The sequence below is a fragment of the Podarcis tiliguerta genome (assembly GCF_965153285.1).
Source record: "Podarcis tiliguerta genome assembly, chromosome: 8".
NCBI lineage: Eukaryota > Metazoa > Chordata > Lepidosauria > Squamata > Lacertidae > Podarcis > Podarcis tiliguerta.
This window is the reverse complement of record NC_139541.1, coordinates 11,904,471-11,920,099: the sequence shown is the minus strand read 5'-3', so window position 1 is coordinate 11,920,099 and position 15,629 is coordinate 11,904,471. Positions and strand designations below refer to the sequence as shown.

The 15,629-nt window shown below is 47.3% G+C and overlaps 1 protein-coding gene across 6 annotated transcripts in view; it reads left to right on the top strand.

The window, feature by feature from the left end:
• The first annotated feature begins 1,784 nt into the window (after window positions 1–1,784).
• Window positions 1,785–15,629, top strand: part of RCC2 (regulator of chromosome condensation 2) — a 33,950-nt gene continuing 20,105 nt past the window's right edge. For 2 of the 6 annotated variants that reach the window (XR_014514500.1, XM_083454024.1), the window contains exons 1-3: window positions 2,112–2,279; window positions 6,203–6,588; window positions 12,509–12,602. Coding sequence is in view for 5 of the 6 variants with exons in the window: in XM_083454024.1 (XP_083310150.1) it covers window positions 2,219–2,279; window positions 6,203–6,588; window positions 12,509–12,602 (541 nt within the window). In the remaining variant the exon portion in view is untranslated. Of the gene's footprint in view, window positions 1,991–2,111; window positions 2,350–6,202; window positions 6,589–12,508; window positions 12,603–15,629 lie in introns of those variants that run through there. The other 4 variants (XM_083454023.1, XM_083454020.1, XM_083454021.1 and 1 more) reach the window with 4 other exon arrangements.

Here is a 15,629-nt window from a genome sequence, read left to right as displayed (position 1 = left end):
TAAATACAGAGAGAGACTGAGAGCTGTTGACGAAGAGCTACATGTGTGTCTTTCTTCGATTCCAGCCAGAATATCAGCTTTGTCTTCAGCCAAACAGGCCCAGGTTGCGCACTGAATAAAGTATTTTATAATTTTTCATATTTCTGTTTACTTACTATTTCATAATAAAGTAATTATAAAATACTTTCTTTGTGTTTATTTGATTCCTATTCAAGAGAATTACTTTATATACAGTGGTGCCTCGCAAGACGAAATTAATTCGTTCTGCGAGTTTTTTTGTTATGCGAGTTTTTTCGTCTTGCGAAGCACCGCTGTGTATTGACGGTTTCCCATAGGAATGCATTGGCGGTTTTAAAAAAAAGGCGCAAGACGTTTCATCTTGCGAAGCAAGCCCATAGGGAAATCCGTCTTGCGAAGCAACTCAGAAAACGAAAAACTCTTTCGTCTTGTGAGTTTTTCATCTTCCAAGGCATTCGTCTTGTGAGGTACCACTGTATAGTCAATATAGGCACAGAGTTAATTTTTTTAACATTTTCTAATGGTGGTGTGCCTCGTGATTTTTTTCATGAAACAAGTGTGCCTTTGCGCAAAAAAGGTTGAAAAACACTGAGATAAACAACGCACTCAGATTTCTGTTGTAGACCGCCTCTTCTGTGATGTAGGTATGATGTATCTGGGGTGGTGGTCTTCAGCTACACCCCTTTCAGTGATGTTGGTATGATGTTTCTGGGGGTGGTGTTGGACCAGGGCAGGCAATTTAAAATGTCTATATAAGGGTAGGCACACCTTTGTTCTGGGTCCTCCTCCTTTCCTGCATGTGAGGGGAGCACCCTGTTGCAACAATCAATAAATCAACAATCAATTATTAGCTGCTTCGCTTCTCAATATTCTCTGGTTGGTCTCTGTTGTTTTCTCCGACCGATGGAGAACCTACAAAGGGCTCTACAGTCATACCTCAGGTTAAAGTCACTTCAGGTTGAGCATTTTCAGGTTACGCTCTGCAGTGACCCGGAAGTAATGGAATGCGTTACTTCCGGGTTTAGCCACTTACGCACGCGCAGACGCTCAAAATGATGTCACACGCATGCGCAGAATCGTTGAATCATGACCTGCACAGACGCGGGTTGCGTTCTGCTCAGGATGCGAACGGGGCTCCGGAACGGATCCCGTTCACATCCAGAGGTACTACTGTATAAGGGCAGATTTTTGTTTATTACATTCGGTATTTGAACTATTGGTACAGTGGTACCTCGGGTTACATACGCTTCAGGTTACATACGCTTCAGGTTACAGACTCCGCTAACCCAGAAATAGTACCTTGGGTTAAGAACTTTGCTTCAGGATGAGAACAGAAATCGCGCGGCGGCAGCGGGAGGCCCCATTAGCTAAAGTGGTACCTCGGGTTAAGAACAGTTTCAGGTTAAGAACGAATTAAGTTCTTAACCCAAGGTACCACTGTATTAATGATTGTATTATAGATGGGTGTTGCTATAAGGAGGCTATTGTTGGATTGTAATGGGAAACTAAGAAACAATATTATCAGAAAGCACTTTCTTTTGTTCCAAAACCAAGCAAAACCAAGCAAAACCCCAAATCTTTCTTCTGCAGTCATCCAGCCCTTAAGGCGGTGCTGTGCTGATAAAGCGAGCCTCTTCTGGCTGATCTTTTTCCCCTCCTCCCCTCTTCTCCCCTCCTCGTCTTCTTCCTTTCCTGCTAATACATGTGTTTCTTGTTTTCTACTGTAGCATATGCAGCGCGGCTCATATTTATATTTTAAGTGAGTCTGGTGGGTGGGCTCTAAGGAGCAGCCTCTCCCCCCGCCCTTCCACAGGAAGTAGTCCAAAACATTAAAAAAAAGAGATCCCCCCCCCTTCTCTTTTTACTTCTTTCTTTTCAAAACCATCCTAATAATTAAAAGCAATCATTTTGCAAGGCGGCTGCTCCTCCCAGCTTGAAATCTGATCCTAACTGCTATTGCAAAGAAAGTTGTGTGAGTGTGTGCGGATGTGTTTGGGGGTTTTCTCTCTTTTTTTTGCAAGATGCGCGGAGGGGGGGGGAGTAAGGAGGGGGGTGATTTTTTTTTCCTTTCAAAAAAAAAAGGGGAAGGAAGGCGGATCCACGTGGTTTAATCGGAGACAGACAGAGATCCCATTGTTCGCAATCAATATATAAAAAAAGAGGCAGCCGGGGCTTTTGGAGGGGGGGGGGCAAGAATTAGATGCGGGAAGATTCGGAACCTGCATTCAGACGTACATCTTGCAAGAGGAGGATTCCAACCAGTCGGTATTTCTGATTGAAAGCGGGAGGGGGGGAAATAAGACGACGACTTTGCGACCCAAGAAAGCTAAAGTTTGTTCTGTGTTTTCTTTTTTCTTTTTCCATCTCCTGATTTTGCACATTTTTTAAAAAAAAGGTGGAGTGGGGGGTGATTGAAGATTTGGGGGCAGGGGTGCTTTTTTGAGGGGATGGGGGGGAAATTCTTCTTCTTTTTTACCTTTTTCCAGCAAAGGCCCAAACAAAAACAAAAAAGGACTGGAAATCGGGACGGTTGAAATTTTTTTTTTTTTTTTTGCACCGAGAATTGATTGTTTTGTTACCGGGTTTGGGGGGGGCACGCGGATTTAGTTGCACCTGGGGGGGCAATAATAGATTATTACTATTTTTAACAGGAAGGAGTTGAGAATCAGGTAGGATTATAAATATTCTCTTATTTTTATTCAAAGTCTCTCTCTCTTTTTTGTACTTGAGAGCGTTGGCCCCCTCAACCCAAAACAATGGGTGTGTAAGAGTTTCTAATTTTAAATCTGAATTTAATTTTTTTAAAAAAATTGAAATGTTAAAATACTTCGGGGAGCGGGGGAGAGAAACAAGTTCTCCCAAGACTTTTACTTTTTAAGAATCCATCCGGTTTTGTGTTGCTATGCTTTAGTTAAACACTTTTGTGCATTTCCACGAGGTGGGGGCTTTTCCCCTCTTTCCAAATTTAAGATTGCAAACTGCTGTGCGTTGATGGGGAAGGGGCTTCATTTCCCCCCCTTCCTGCGCTTTGTTCTGTTTTCAATACATTTTTTTGGGGGGGGGCGAACAGCTGGGTGTCCTTTTTGTTTCTTTAAAAGCAATTGAAAAGTTGTGTATTTATTCCAGATATTTATTTGTTGGGGTGCAATCGGGCTGCGGAGGACACCCCTTCCAATTTCTCATGGCATTATCTCCCAATTTCTCATTGCATTATCTGTTTAATGAAATCTGGTGTGTTGGCGCAGGTCAATTTAATAGTTAAATTTCCAAAATTGCTGGGCGAGTCTCTGCCCTCTTGTAAGTGTAGCAAACACTGAGACAGTGAGAAGTAAGCTTTTTTTTCTTGGGGGGGGGGGATTTCCCTGTTAGTTTTAAAAAGGCTAAATTGGAGGGAGGGAGTCATATATTTAAAGGGGTAACTTTGAGGGGATATTTAGGGTCTTTTCCCTTCCATTGAATGGGGGTTGTGGGGTCAAAAAACCATCAGTTTTAATGTATGGGGCTTGACTCACCCTCTTGTTATTTTATACGGGGTCCTTAGGGAGCGCATATATATATATATATATATATATATATGCCTAATTTGGGGGAAGAAATTAATAGATTTTTTTTTGAGACAACTGGGGAGGGAGCCTGGGCTTCCCCCATATTTTATGGGGTGTTGGGTTATTTAGGGGGCTCTTAGCCCTATATTTGACCTACAATGGGGCGTTGCTGTGTTTTCCTGTGAGGTGTCCCACCCCCCAAAAAAACCCCTTTCCCTCTTTAATTTTGAAGAAGCGTGGGCCATTTTTGTGTGTGTGTTTGTAAGGGATAGACTGTGAGTTTGTTAGCATCCAATCTCCTTTTTTATATAAAAATGGCACGCTCTGTATCCCCTAACCTGTTTTGGTGGGGTGGGAAGGAGGACTGTGGAAATAGGGGGGCGTGTCAGAAGGTTTTCCCTTGCAGCCCTAAAACTATAGGGCCCCCAAAATGGGAGAAATTGGTTTCATGCTAGGGGGGCTGGTTGTGTTGGAATGGGTTGCCCCACTTTGTGTGGGGTGCTTTTTGGAGCAAGCCTCTTGAACGGCAACAAAATTGACAAGTTTTATTTGGGGTCGGTGTCTAAGGCCTAGTTTACGAATTTCCCCTATTCACACACCAAACTCTGGTTTTGTGACTTGTGAGGGTGCTTATGTGAAAGGGAATCAATTCCCTGCCTTACATATTGCATTATTGGGGGGGGGGGAGCAGGCTATCTAGGTCCCCCCTCTCCATACTTAAAACACATATAAGTAAATTATTGGGGTGTTTCCTACCCTGTTAGGATGGGGTTAGCCCAGGGGTAGGCAACCTAAGGCCCAGGGGCCAGATACGGCCCAATCGCCTTCTCAATCTGGCCCACATGTAAAGTGTTTTTACATGTGTAGAATGTGTCCTTCTATTTAAAATGCATCTCTGGGTTATTTGTGGGGCATAGAAATTTGTTCCCCCCCCCCCAAAAAAATATATAGTCCAGCCCACCATATGGTCTCTGGGACGACGGCTGAAAAAGGTTGCTGACCCCAGGGTTAGCCCATGACATTATTTCCCACCTCCCCGATATTTATGGGGGTTCTTACCCTGAAATCCTTTTGGGGTTTTCGCTTTTTTGCTGCGGGGTAGAGATATTTTATAGAGGGGCTTCATCTATTTGGCTGGCCAAATTCGTTTCATTTCCTAAAGGCCATGTGGGGTTTAATGTTTGGGGATGGGTTGAGCTATTAGCCAGCCGCCCCCCCCCCAAAAAAAAAATAACCCCCGTCTTTATTTTGTGGGGTTATCACTCCCTCTTTCATATATGGGAGTTTATATTTCCCAAACACAAAAGTTTGGCTTTGTGGCCCCATCCCTCCATTTCATAACAAATGATACTTTTCATTGCTGTGTATTTTAAGAGAGTTCTGCCACCTTTTTTAAAAATACGCAGGAAAAAGGAACGGGCAGGGTAATAGGGTTTTTTTTGTAAAAGGCTTTGAGGGATTCCTCCCCCCCACTTAAACCACCAAGTGGAATATAAATTCCATGAAATAAAATAAATTTCACTTTTGTAGCGCTTAAATAGCGTTGAGACTAGGCCTTAGGAGGGACCCCGGGTTCAAATTCAGCCACGAAGCTGACTTGGGCCACAGTCGCTCAATCTCGAGCCTGACCCTACCTCACAAGGTTGTTGTGAAGATGATCTTGTGTTTGCTTCCAACTTCACAATTCTATGAAATGGGGAGGAGAACTTACGCATGCCTTCTTAAGTTCCTTAAAGGAAAAAAGGCAATAAGTAAATAGTGTCCGTGAAATTGTGTATTTGGAGAAGGGGAAGAGGGCTAGGAGTCCCTGCCTCAGTTTCCTCTCTCACTCACTCTCTGCTGTTCTGTTTTCATTTATAAATTTCACAAAATTTATACACCCTGTGATGGTAATGGGGAAAACCCCTCAAAAAATAATGCAATTTTCAGTAAAAATGGCAAAAAGCATCTATTTATAACATTTTTTTGAGACCTCTTCCGAGACTCGAAACAGCTTACAATAAATGAAAACAAGGCGGATAAAAGTACAAAAAGCTGGGAAACGTTTAAAAGACGATGGTGAAATAAGTAATTAAGCGATTAAATAAGTTTTGATGGATGTCATAATGGAATACTGAATGGTTTGGTTTATGTAAAATATGAACCATGGAAAGAGAAGAAAGAAAGTCACTGATATTTTTAAGGACGTTTAAACGAGTATTCTAAATTGTAAAACAGAAAATTTAATGAAAATTGTGGTTTTTTTTAAAAAAAATAATGAAATGCCAATAGAATCGAAACGGTGTAATTGAAAACAAATGTATTAAAATGCAGATAATAATCCGTGATGAACGGGTTCAAGACACACGTCAGTAATGCCGTGGTGGCCTGGTGGTTAGAGTGTAGGACTAGGAGCTGGGAAAGACCAGGGTTCAAATTCCGCCGTGGCCATCGTGACTCTCACTGGGCAACCTCGGGGACCACCTCTCGGCCAAAGCCTACCTCGCAGGCTTGTTGTTGGGTTTAAAGGATGGGGGACAGAACCAGGCACTTCTTGGAGGAAAAGGGGGGACGTAGATGAAAAAGTGAAATGGATTCAGCAGTGACTCCTCTTTCCTCTCTCTCCTCCCCCCCATTGATCCCTATCCCACCTTTTGCAGGCGGGACGATCCGGGGAGATCGAAGGCGGGCGACCAGGATGCCCAGGCGGAAAGCGACGGCGGCTTCTTCGGCCACCTGGGACGGTGCCGGCAACGGGACTGGAGGCACGCGCAAGCGGTCTGCCCTGGCTCGCGGGGCGCCCCCTCCGGGGAAGAAGAAGGCCCGGGACGGAGGGGGCAGCGGCAGCAGCAACGGGGGTGGCGGCAGCAGCGGGGACGAGCAGGACGGGCTGGCGCTGCCGCCTCCTCCGGTGGCGGCAGGAGGGGGCAAGAAGCCAGGCCGGGCAGGAGGAGGACGGGGCGCCGGGGAGCAGCCCCCCCAAAACCAGGAGTCTCCGCAGGCCGCCGTGGTGGTCAGCGAGCCGGAACACAGCAAGGAACGCATTGTAAGGAGGAAGATGGTCCCAAAATTGCTGTTTGTTGCGGGGTGTGCGTGCTGATCGCTGGGGGGTCTAAGTGGCTGGAGAGGGTGGCCCTGTTTTGGGTGGGAAAGAGGGTCTCTTATCTGGGCAGGTGCCGTGATGGGAGACCTACCTGTTTGGAGGGTTTCCTTGTGTTAGGGGGGAAGGATTAGGAGTTGGGGACCCTCTGATTTGGGGGGTGATGGGTAAAATACAGTGGTAACTTGGGTTACATACGCTTCAGGTTACAGACATTTCAGGTTACAGACTCCGCTAACCCAGAAATAATACCTCGGGTTAAGAACTTTGCTCCAGGATGAGAACAAAATCATTCTCCGGCGCAGCAGCAGCAGGAGACCCCATTAGCTAAAATGGTGCTTCAGGTTAAGAACAGTTTCAGGTTAAGAACGGACCTCCGGAACGAATTAAGTGACCATTAATTAGGAGTTGGCGACCCCCTGTTTAATGGGAAAGGGTGGATTACGTAGAGATGGGAATATTGGCAGAGGGGGTCCCATTCACTGAGAAGGAAGGAGTATATTGTGAGTGGAGGGTCTGAGTCTACTTGGAAGGCTGTTTCGGGTGGGGTGGGGGGAAGATAGGGACTCCCCTTTTGGGGGCTGGAAATTATAGGGCAGCCTTCCCTCATTCACACAAAATGTTGTTGAATTCCAAACCCCATTAGTCCCAGCCATCAAGGCCATTGGTCAGGTGTTTGGACCCCAGATGTATGGAGGGCAACAGGTTGAAGACAGATATGGGGCTGCCTCCGTCTTTTGGGAATGGGGGGGGGGGCGGAGAGCATGGGAGCCTCCCCCATCCTGTTACCATCTCCCTCTTCCTTTGCAGGGGTTGCAGACAATGGAAGTGGGGTGCTGGTAGATACTTGTGCAAAAATGGCAGGCAAAGCCTGTAGCTAGCTCAGGGATAAGAGGATTGTAAGCCAGTGCCAGCCCTACTCCGAGTAGACCCATTGAAATTAATTGATGTCCCAGGCAACTGGGACTATCCCCTTACCTGAGGCTTTGGATCTGAAAAGGCCTCGTCCCATTTAAATTGGCCCTAAATTCAGAACAATGAGGACCAGAATCTTGCTTGATTTTTTTTTAGGGGAAGGGCCGTGGTGTAGTGCTTTGCAAGCCGAAAACCCCACATACGGCCCCTGCTATCACCCAGATCTGGGTGGAAAGGCTCCCTGACTGAAATGCTGCGGAGCTGCTGCTGCGAGTCCGTGTTGACAATACTGAGCTAGGCAGCAGACCATTCCTCTGAATCAGTATAAGGCAGGTTCCTAAATTCCTGTGTCTTTGTGGGAAGAGGCATAGCTCAGCGTGAGAGCCCCTTCTTTGCATGCAGAAGGACGCAGGTCCAATCCCCAACAGCCCCTCCAGGTAGGAAAAGACACCCCTTTCCTAAAACCCTCGAGAACCACTGCCAGCCAGTGTTGACAACACTGGGTCTGGTGGACAAATGGTTCAAAGCCTCCTTTCTGTATTCCTCTGGCAATGATCTCGAGTTTTTCAATTTCATCCCCATGCAGTTTCCATCAGATACAGACTCTGTTCACATTGGAGCAGCAAACTAGCAAGCTTCCTCCTGCCCCCCCACAGCCCCAAAGCACCCCCAAAACACAACGCACTTGGGGGGGCCGTGGCGCTAGTTGGCATCTGTTGCTGTTTGCAAACCCCAAAGACGTAGCATGCAGCGATTCAAGATGTTAGGACTGGCATGCCTGTGTTATAAGGCCACTTTGGGGGGGGGGGTTCCCCCTCCCTTGGCTCTGGAAATCCACGTGAGAACACTGATGCTGATGCTTGCCCTCCGCCCGCTAGGAGGGGCTGGAGGCTTCCCTGTCCGACCGCGTGGGGGCCCACCCACCTCCTTTCTTTGGGTAAGGGAAGTCCTGCAGAGCGAGAAGCCCGGCCCCTCCGGACAGCAGGGCCTGTCTGCAAACTCCCACATTCCCACCCCCTCCTCCTCTGCCTTTTGTCTGCCTCCAGGCCTGCCAAGGCAAGACCGCAGTGGAGGGAGAATTGGGAGGGGGGAAAAAACAAAAAACAGTGGGCTGTTTCTTGCTTGTTAAAACGGCCGAACTAATTTTTTTTTTTAAAAAAAAAAGTTGCCGCTTTTTGGCTGCTGTGAGCACCAAACTTGCTTCCTCATTGCCAACTGCTGGAAGCCCCAGGAAGGACACAGCGTTGCTCTTTGGGTTGGAGCTTGTTTGCAGATTTCCCTTTATGGGCACCTATGAGGACTAAGGTGGTTGACCAGCCTGATCCATCTCCTGCAGGACTCTTACAAAGCACTTCTGCAATGTGACGCAGAATGCCTGTGATTGCCAATTGCTGGCAACTGCCGATGGGCAGAGTTTGGGGTGGCCCCAAAGGACAGGATGCTAGACTAAGAGGGGCCCCCTCTGGCCTGATCCAGCCATAGGAACCTTGTTGCTTCTGTTTAGTGTGTACACCCCCTCGGTGTTTACACACAGCTCAATTGTCGGAGGTTGCGATGACCACCAGCTTTGCAAGCGTATTGGGCAAATTCTCAAAGGGCAATGAGACAATTCAATGTGTTGGTGTTGACCTTTAAAATCCTAAACGGCCTCGGCCCAGTATAACTGAAGGAGCGTCTCCACCCCAACGTTATGCCCGGGCGCTGAGGTCCAGCGCTGAGGGCCTTCTGGCAGTTCCCTCATTGCAAGAAGCAAAGCTGCAAGGAACCAGGCAGAGGGCCTTCTCGGTAGTGGCACCTGCCCTGTGGAACGCCCTCCCACAAGATGTCAAAGAGATAAACAACTACCTGACATTTAGAAGACTTCTGAAGGCAGCCCTGTTTAGGGAAGTTCTTAATGTGTGACATTTTAATGTATTTTTAATCTTTGTTGGAAGATGGCCAGAGTGGCTGGGGAAACCCAGCCAGATGGGCAGGGTACAAATAATAAATAATAATAATAATTAATTATTATTATTATTATTATTATTATTATAACTACGATGGCTATGCTCTGTCCTCTGCAGTCAAAGGCAGATATGTTTCTGAATAATAGTTGCTGAAAACCACAGGACAGGGAAGGCTCTTGTGCTTGGGTCCCAAAGGGGCACCTGAGGATGCCAGACTGCAGGAGCCATTGGCCTAATCCAGCTGGCAGCTCTTCCATTCTTCCGCTGTCAGAGACAGTTAGGCTTCTGAATCGCAAGTAGGGTTGCTCTTACGCTCAGATCCTGCTTGAGAGCATCTTGTAACGGGCATCCATTAGGAGAACAGGACGCTACACCGAGATTAAAGGTTAAGCAGGTGGCGCTGTGGTCTAAACCATGGGTAGGCAAACTAAGGCCCGGGGGCTGGATCCGGCCCAATTGCCTTCTAAATCCGGCCTGTGAATGGTCCAGGAATCAGCGTGTTTTTACATGAGTAGAATGTGTCCTTTTATTTAAAATGCATCTCTGGTTTATTTGTGGGGCGTAGGAATTTGTTCGTTTCCCTCCCCCAATATAGTCTGGTGCCCCACAAGGTCTGAGGAGCAGTGTACTGGCCCCCTGCTGAAAAAGTTTGCTGACCCCTGGTCTAAACCACTGAGCCTCTTGGGCTTGTCGATCAGAAGGTCGGCAGTTCGAATCCCCGCGACAGGGTGAGCTCCCGTTGCTCTGTCCCAGCTCCTGCCAACCTTGCAGTTCAAAAGCACGCCGGTGCAAGTAGATAAATAGGTACCACTCCGACGGAAAGGTAAACGGCGTTTCCGTGTGCTCTGGTTTCTGTCACATTGTCTTGTTGCTCCAGGAGCGGATTGGTCGTGCTGACCACATGACCTGGAAAGCTGCCTGTGGACAAACACCGGCCTGAAAGCGAGATGGGTGCTGCACCCCTTAGTCACCTTTGACTGGACTTAACCGTCTAGGGGTCCTTTACCTATACACCAAGATTGGCCATTGGCGAGATCCAGTGGGGCCCTTCTTACATTCTTAAAACTTTTTTTTTTAAAGTAAATCCCAGGTTTGCAGAAAGAGCATACGAAATTGTGCACACCCAGTCTTTGTTTCTGTAGTCAAGGTTTGGGCCCTGACTTGGTTGAGAGAGAGTGTGTGTGTTTTGTGGTGTTGCTTCTAGTCCAGCCTCCTGTTCTCACCGGGGCCAACCAGATGGCTGTGCGAAACCTGCAAGCAAAAGATGAGTAGAAGAACCCTCCAGAAACTCAAATTCAGAAGTCTTGCTGCCTGCAACTGCGAGGCAGAGCATAACCATGGTTGGCGAATAGCCATCGATAGCCCCTTTCTCAGGGAACTTGCCTGGTCTTCTTTTAAAGACATCTGGGTTGGGGGCCTTTGATGCCTCCTGCAGCAGTGAGTTCCATAGTTGTGCTGCATGAAGAAGTACTTTCTGTTATCTGTCCTGAACCTAGGGTGTTTTGCAGTGTGTCTGCTCAAAAGGAAGTCTTGTTGACTTCAGTCTGGGACCTTTGTGTCCAACTGTGGCGGGACAGGAGAGCATCACTGGGGAAATCCAGCCAGGTGGGCAGGGTATAAATAATAATAAGATGATGATTACAGTGGTACCTCGGGTTAAGAACTTAATTCGTTCTGGAGGTCTGTTCTTAACCTGAAGCACCACTTTAGCTAATGGGGCCTCCTGCTGCTGCTGCTGCGCCGGAGCATGATTTCTGTTCTCATCCTGAAGCAAAGTTCTTAACCCGAGGTGATATTTCTGGGTTAGCGGAGTCTGTAACCTGAAGCGTATGTAACCTGAGGTACCACTGTATTATTATTATTATTATTTATTATTATACTTCCTTCTGACAGAATGGCACCCACACCCTGCCCTCACAACCCAGACACAGCACCTGAAGTCAGCTTCATTTCCTGTCACTCTTTCCTGTTTCTCTGTAGTGTTTTCTTTCTCTCTCTCTCTCTCTCTCTCTCTCTCTCTCTCTCTGCCGTGATCTGAATTGCCTCCATGCCAGGCACACAATGCTGGTGATAATGTCGTTTGTTGTTGCAAAATGAAGTCTGGGGCGGAGCGGATCAGGTGGGCTTTTGGATTAGGAACAGGGCTGGATATAGGTTTGATGCGGCCCTGAGCTACTGAAGGTCATGGGGCCCTTTTATATGTCCAGCTGTCCTGCGTCAACAACAAATTGCTGCAGGTTTTTGTGTTGAATGTATGCTATGTCAGCGGTCACGTTGGCCCAGGGGCCGGATAAGGCCTGAGACCCTCGTTTATCTGGCCCACAGCAACCCCTGTTGCCACCGCCCAGTGCTGTGCAGGGACCCACTTCCGGGTCAGAGGAGCACTGGAAATAGCTTGTGTGCATGTGCAGGGGCCTCCTACGTGTGTGCAAACGCTATTTCCGGTGCTCCTCCGACCCGGAAATAGCGTGTGTGTACGCGTATGGGCGCGCACTTCCCCCCGCCCTCCAGCCTGCTGCGCGATCATCGCTGGAGACACTGGCCCGAGGCGACAAAAGCTTGCCGAACCCTGTGCTATATGGTAATGGAAGGACCTAATAGGTATCTCAAGCTATTTGCACATGTTGCCGTGCAACCAATCCATGCAGAATGTAGGTACCCTATAGATGGAAATGAGCAAACCGGTGATATTTTAGGGAGCAGGCTAGCAGGCGAGGTCCATTACTTACATCATAGGAGCCTACACAAAACAAAGCACTGTTGCTGTGTGTAGGTTTTATTTTATTTGTTTTTTATCTTGGAAATGTGCGTCCAGTGGTTTTTTTCCCTTTAATTTTTTTTGGGGCCCCCAAGAGAGAGGGGCCCTAAGTTTTAGCTTGTTTAGCTTATACAGTGGACCCTCCGGATACGGACTTAATTTGTCCTGGGGGTCCGTACTTAGCCCTGGCGAATTTCAAATGGTGGATCTGATTCTTTTTCTCTCCCACCTTCTCTACCCCTCATAGAAGCTTGAAGGATCCAAGTTCAAAGGGCAGCTTCTGATATTTGGAGCCACCAACTGGGACTTGATTGGCCGTAAGGAAGTGCCTAAGCAGCAAGGTAGGTAGAATGCTACTTTTCCAGATTACAGTGGAACCTCTACTCACGTACAGAATCCGTTCCGGGGGTCCGTTCGTGAGTCGATCTGGGTCGCTGGGAGAAGCGCCATTCTGTGCATGTGCAGTGGCAGAAGCCACTTCTGCGCATGTGCAATCGCGGCAAACCTGGTATTTACTTCCGGATTTGCCGCAGTCGCGGGTTGGATTGTTCGTGAGTAGGGTGGTGGTAAGTCAAGGTTCTACTGTATTTTTAAGGTGGAAAGTTGGACCTGTGCAATGTTGCTCAAGTTTGTTTTGTTTTTGAAAGTACCGTATTTTTTGCTCTATAAGACGCACCAGACCACAAGACGCACCTAGTTTTTGGAGGAGGAAAACAAGGAAAAAAATATTCTGAATCTCAGAAGCCAGAACAGCAAGAGGGATCGCTGCACAGTTAAAGCAGCAATCCCTCTTGCTGTTCTGGCTTCTGGGATAGCTGCGCAGCCTGCATTCGCTCCATAAGAAGCACACACATTTCCCCTTACTTTTTAGGAGGGAAAAAGTGAGTCTTATAGAGCAAAAAATACGGTAATTTTTATTTGGTTTTACAAGTGTAGAGTTATAACAGTACTGATAAATATCAACATTTAGAGCTTTCTCTGAATCTCTAGACTTCGCTCTATCCCCTCCTATTGTCAACGCTTTCAACCGCATATTATTATTATTATTTAAATTTTTATTATTTTCAATGCAAAATCATAACAGAAATTACAGACATTGAATCCAAAATAATACTACACAAAAAAGAAGAACAGAACATACAAAAAAAAACAACCAAAGGAAACAAACAAAGACAAAAAGCATACATCTACAGAAAAAAAACCATATTATTTCATAGTCCATACAGTCGTACCTCCGGTTACAAACTTTGTTTGCTCCAGAGGTCCGTTCTTAAGCCGAAACCATTCTTAACATGAGGCGCGCTTTTGCTAATGGCGCCTGCCACTTGCATCCAGGGGCAAAGTTTGCAACCGGGAGAATCTACTACCGGGTTAGCGGAGCTTGTATCCCCAAGCATTCGTAAGGAGGGCAGTACGTAACACGAGGTTCCACTGTATTTTAAATCTGTCCATACTGTCCTTAGTGTTACATTATAAGTGTTCTTAGAATTCTGCTGATCTTTTCATCTGCTTACAGTGGTCTCCTAAATAAACAAGTTTGTTTTAAGCATGCCTTCTGCATTCCGGGGAATTGGGGTACAATTCACACCAGCCCCTTAGGCCTGCATTCATCATCATCTTGGGCCTAAGGCTGTTCAAGCGCACACTTCAGAAGGCCAAGGGTGCCCCTGAGCATGTGCAGATCTCAGCTTGTCACACTGCCCGTTAAGCACGGCCCGCTCCCCACAATCTAGGGCAGCCTTCTGAAAACTGGCGCCCTCCAGGTGATTTGGGAACTGTAGTTTCCTCTTCACAGAGCTGTCATTCCCAGCACCATCAACACGCTGTGGTTCCCAGGAAGTCGCATGTGCATCGGATAGGCTTTAAATGTGGAGTGTGGGTCTGCCCTACAACTCCCCGCAACCCTGCAAGGGGTTGGACCACATGACCCTTGGGATCTTTTCCAAGGCTGCGATTCTATCCCTTACTACTGGCTATTGCCCCCCGGGGCTGGTAGGAATTGTAGGAATCTGCAGAGCCCCAGATTGGACAAGGCTGATCTAAACACGTTTTATAAGCATTGTTGTCGCAACATGTATTTTCAGGGCTAGGCCGCTCCTGAAATTATTTTCTCGTGGAGCCTCTGTTGCTGAAAGGTTGTGTTTTAGCGGGTGGGGTTTCTCTGCCCTATTATTTATCTCTTTTTCTATGGTGCTGTATTTCTTTCCATTTCTGTTACCATCAGCTGCTCTTCCGTCAGGGCTCTTAGGCCTCATGACAATAGGAAAAACTTGATTTTTGATTTGGGTTGGGTTTTCTTCTTCTTTTGAGATGAAAAATATTTAATCATCCAGCACGTTTATAACTTGACTACTGCTCGGTCCTTCTTGGCTAAGGGGAGTTGTGTGAGCACCAGAAAGATAAAGAATGTGAAAAAAGGGTACCAAATTTATTTATATATAAAATCTGTAACTCCTGTGCTCAGAGACCTGCACTGAAGGCCTCTACTGATGTCTAAACCACTGAGCCTCTTGGGCTTGCTGATTGGAAGGTCAGCGGTTCAAATCCCCGTGATGGGGTGAGCTCCCATTGTGGGTCCCTGCTCCTGCCAACCGAGCAGTTCGAAAGCACTCCAGTGCAAGTAGATAGGTACCACTCCAGCAGGAAGGTAAACGGCGTTTCTGTGCAATCGTCACGGTGTCCTGTTGTGCCAGAAGCAGTTTAGTCCTGCTGGCCACATGACCTGGAAAGCTGTCTGTGGACAAACACTGGCTCCCTCAACCTGAAAGCGAAATGAGTGCCGCACCCCATAGTTGCCTTTGACTGGACTTACCCATCCAGGGGTCCTTTAACTTATACCTTTTTACCATAGGTCTGTTCCAGCTGAAGGCCTCTACTGATGTTGCTAGGTTTAAAGTTAAAGGGACCCCTGACCATTAGGTCCAGTCGCGGACGACTCTGGGGTTGCGGTGCTCACCTCGCTTTATTGGCCGAGGGAGCCGGCGTACAGCTTCCGGGTCATGTGGCCAGCATGACTAAGCCGCTTCTGGCGAATCAGAGCAGCGCACAAAGCCATGCTAAATAGATGGGGCTCTCTCATATCCAGGGCTAATCTACCTGCAAATTCTGGTCCCTGGGATTCTCAAGCGGGGAGAACATTGCTGTTGCTCTCGGGTCCTGCTTGCAAGCTTCCCATAATAAGCATCTAGATTTGCTATTGTTAGAACAGGATGCTGTCCGATGGGGGATCTGCTCACTGGCTCATTAAGGCTCGCATTTTAAGCTGCTGGTATGTATCAAAATGCAGATTGGACAGCATTGCCACCCTGCAGATTTTCCTTATCTCTGGAGCTGACATCTGCCTCCCAGCTCAGACTGTGGTCTCTTTG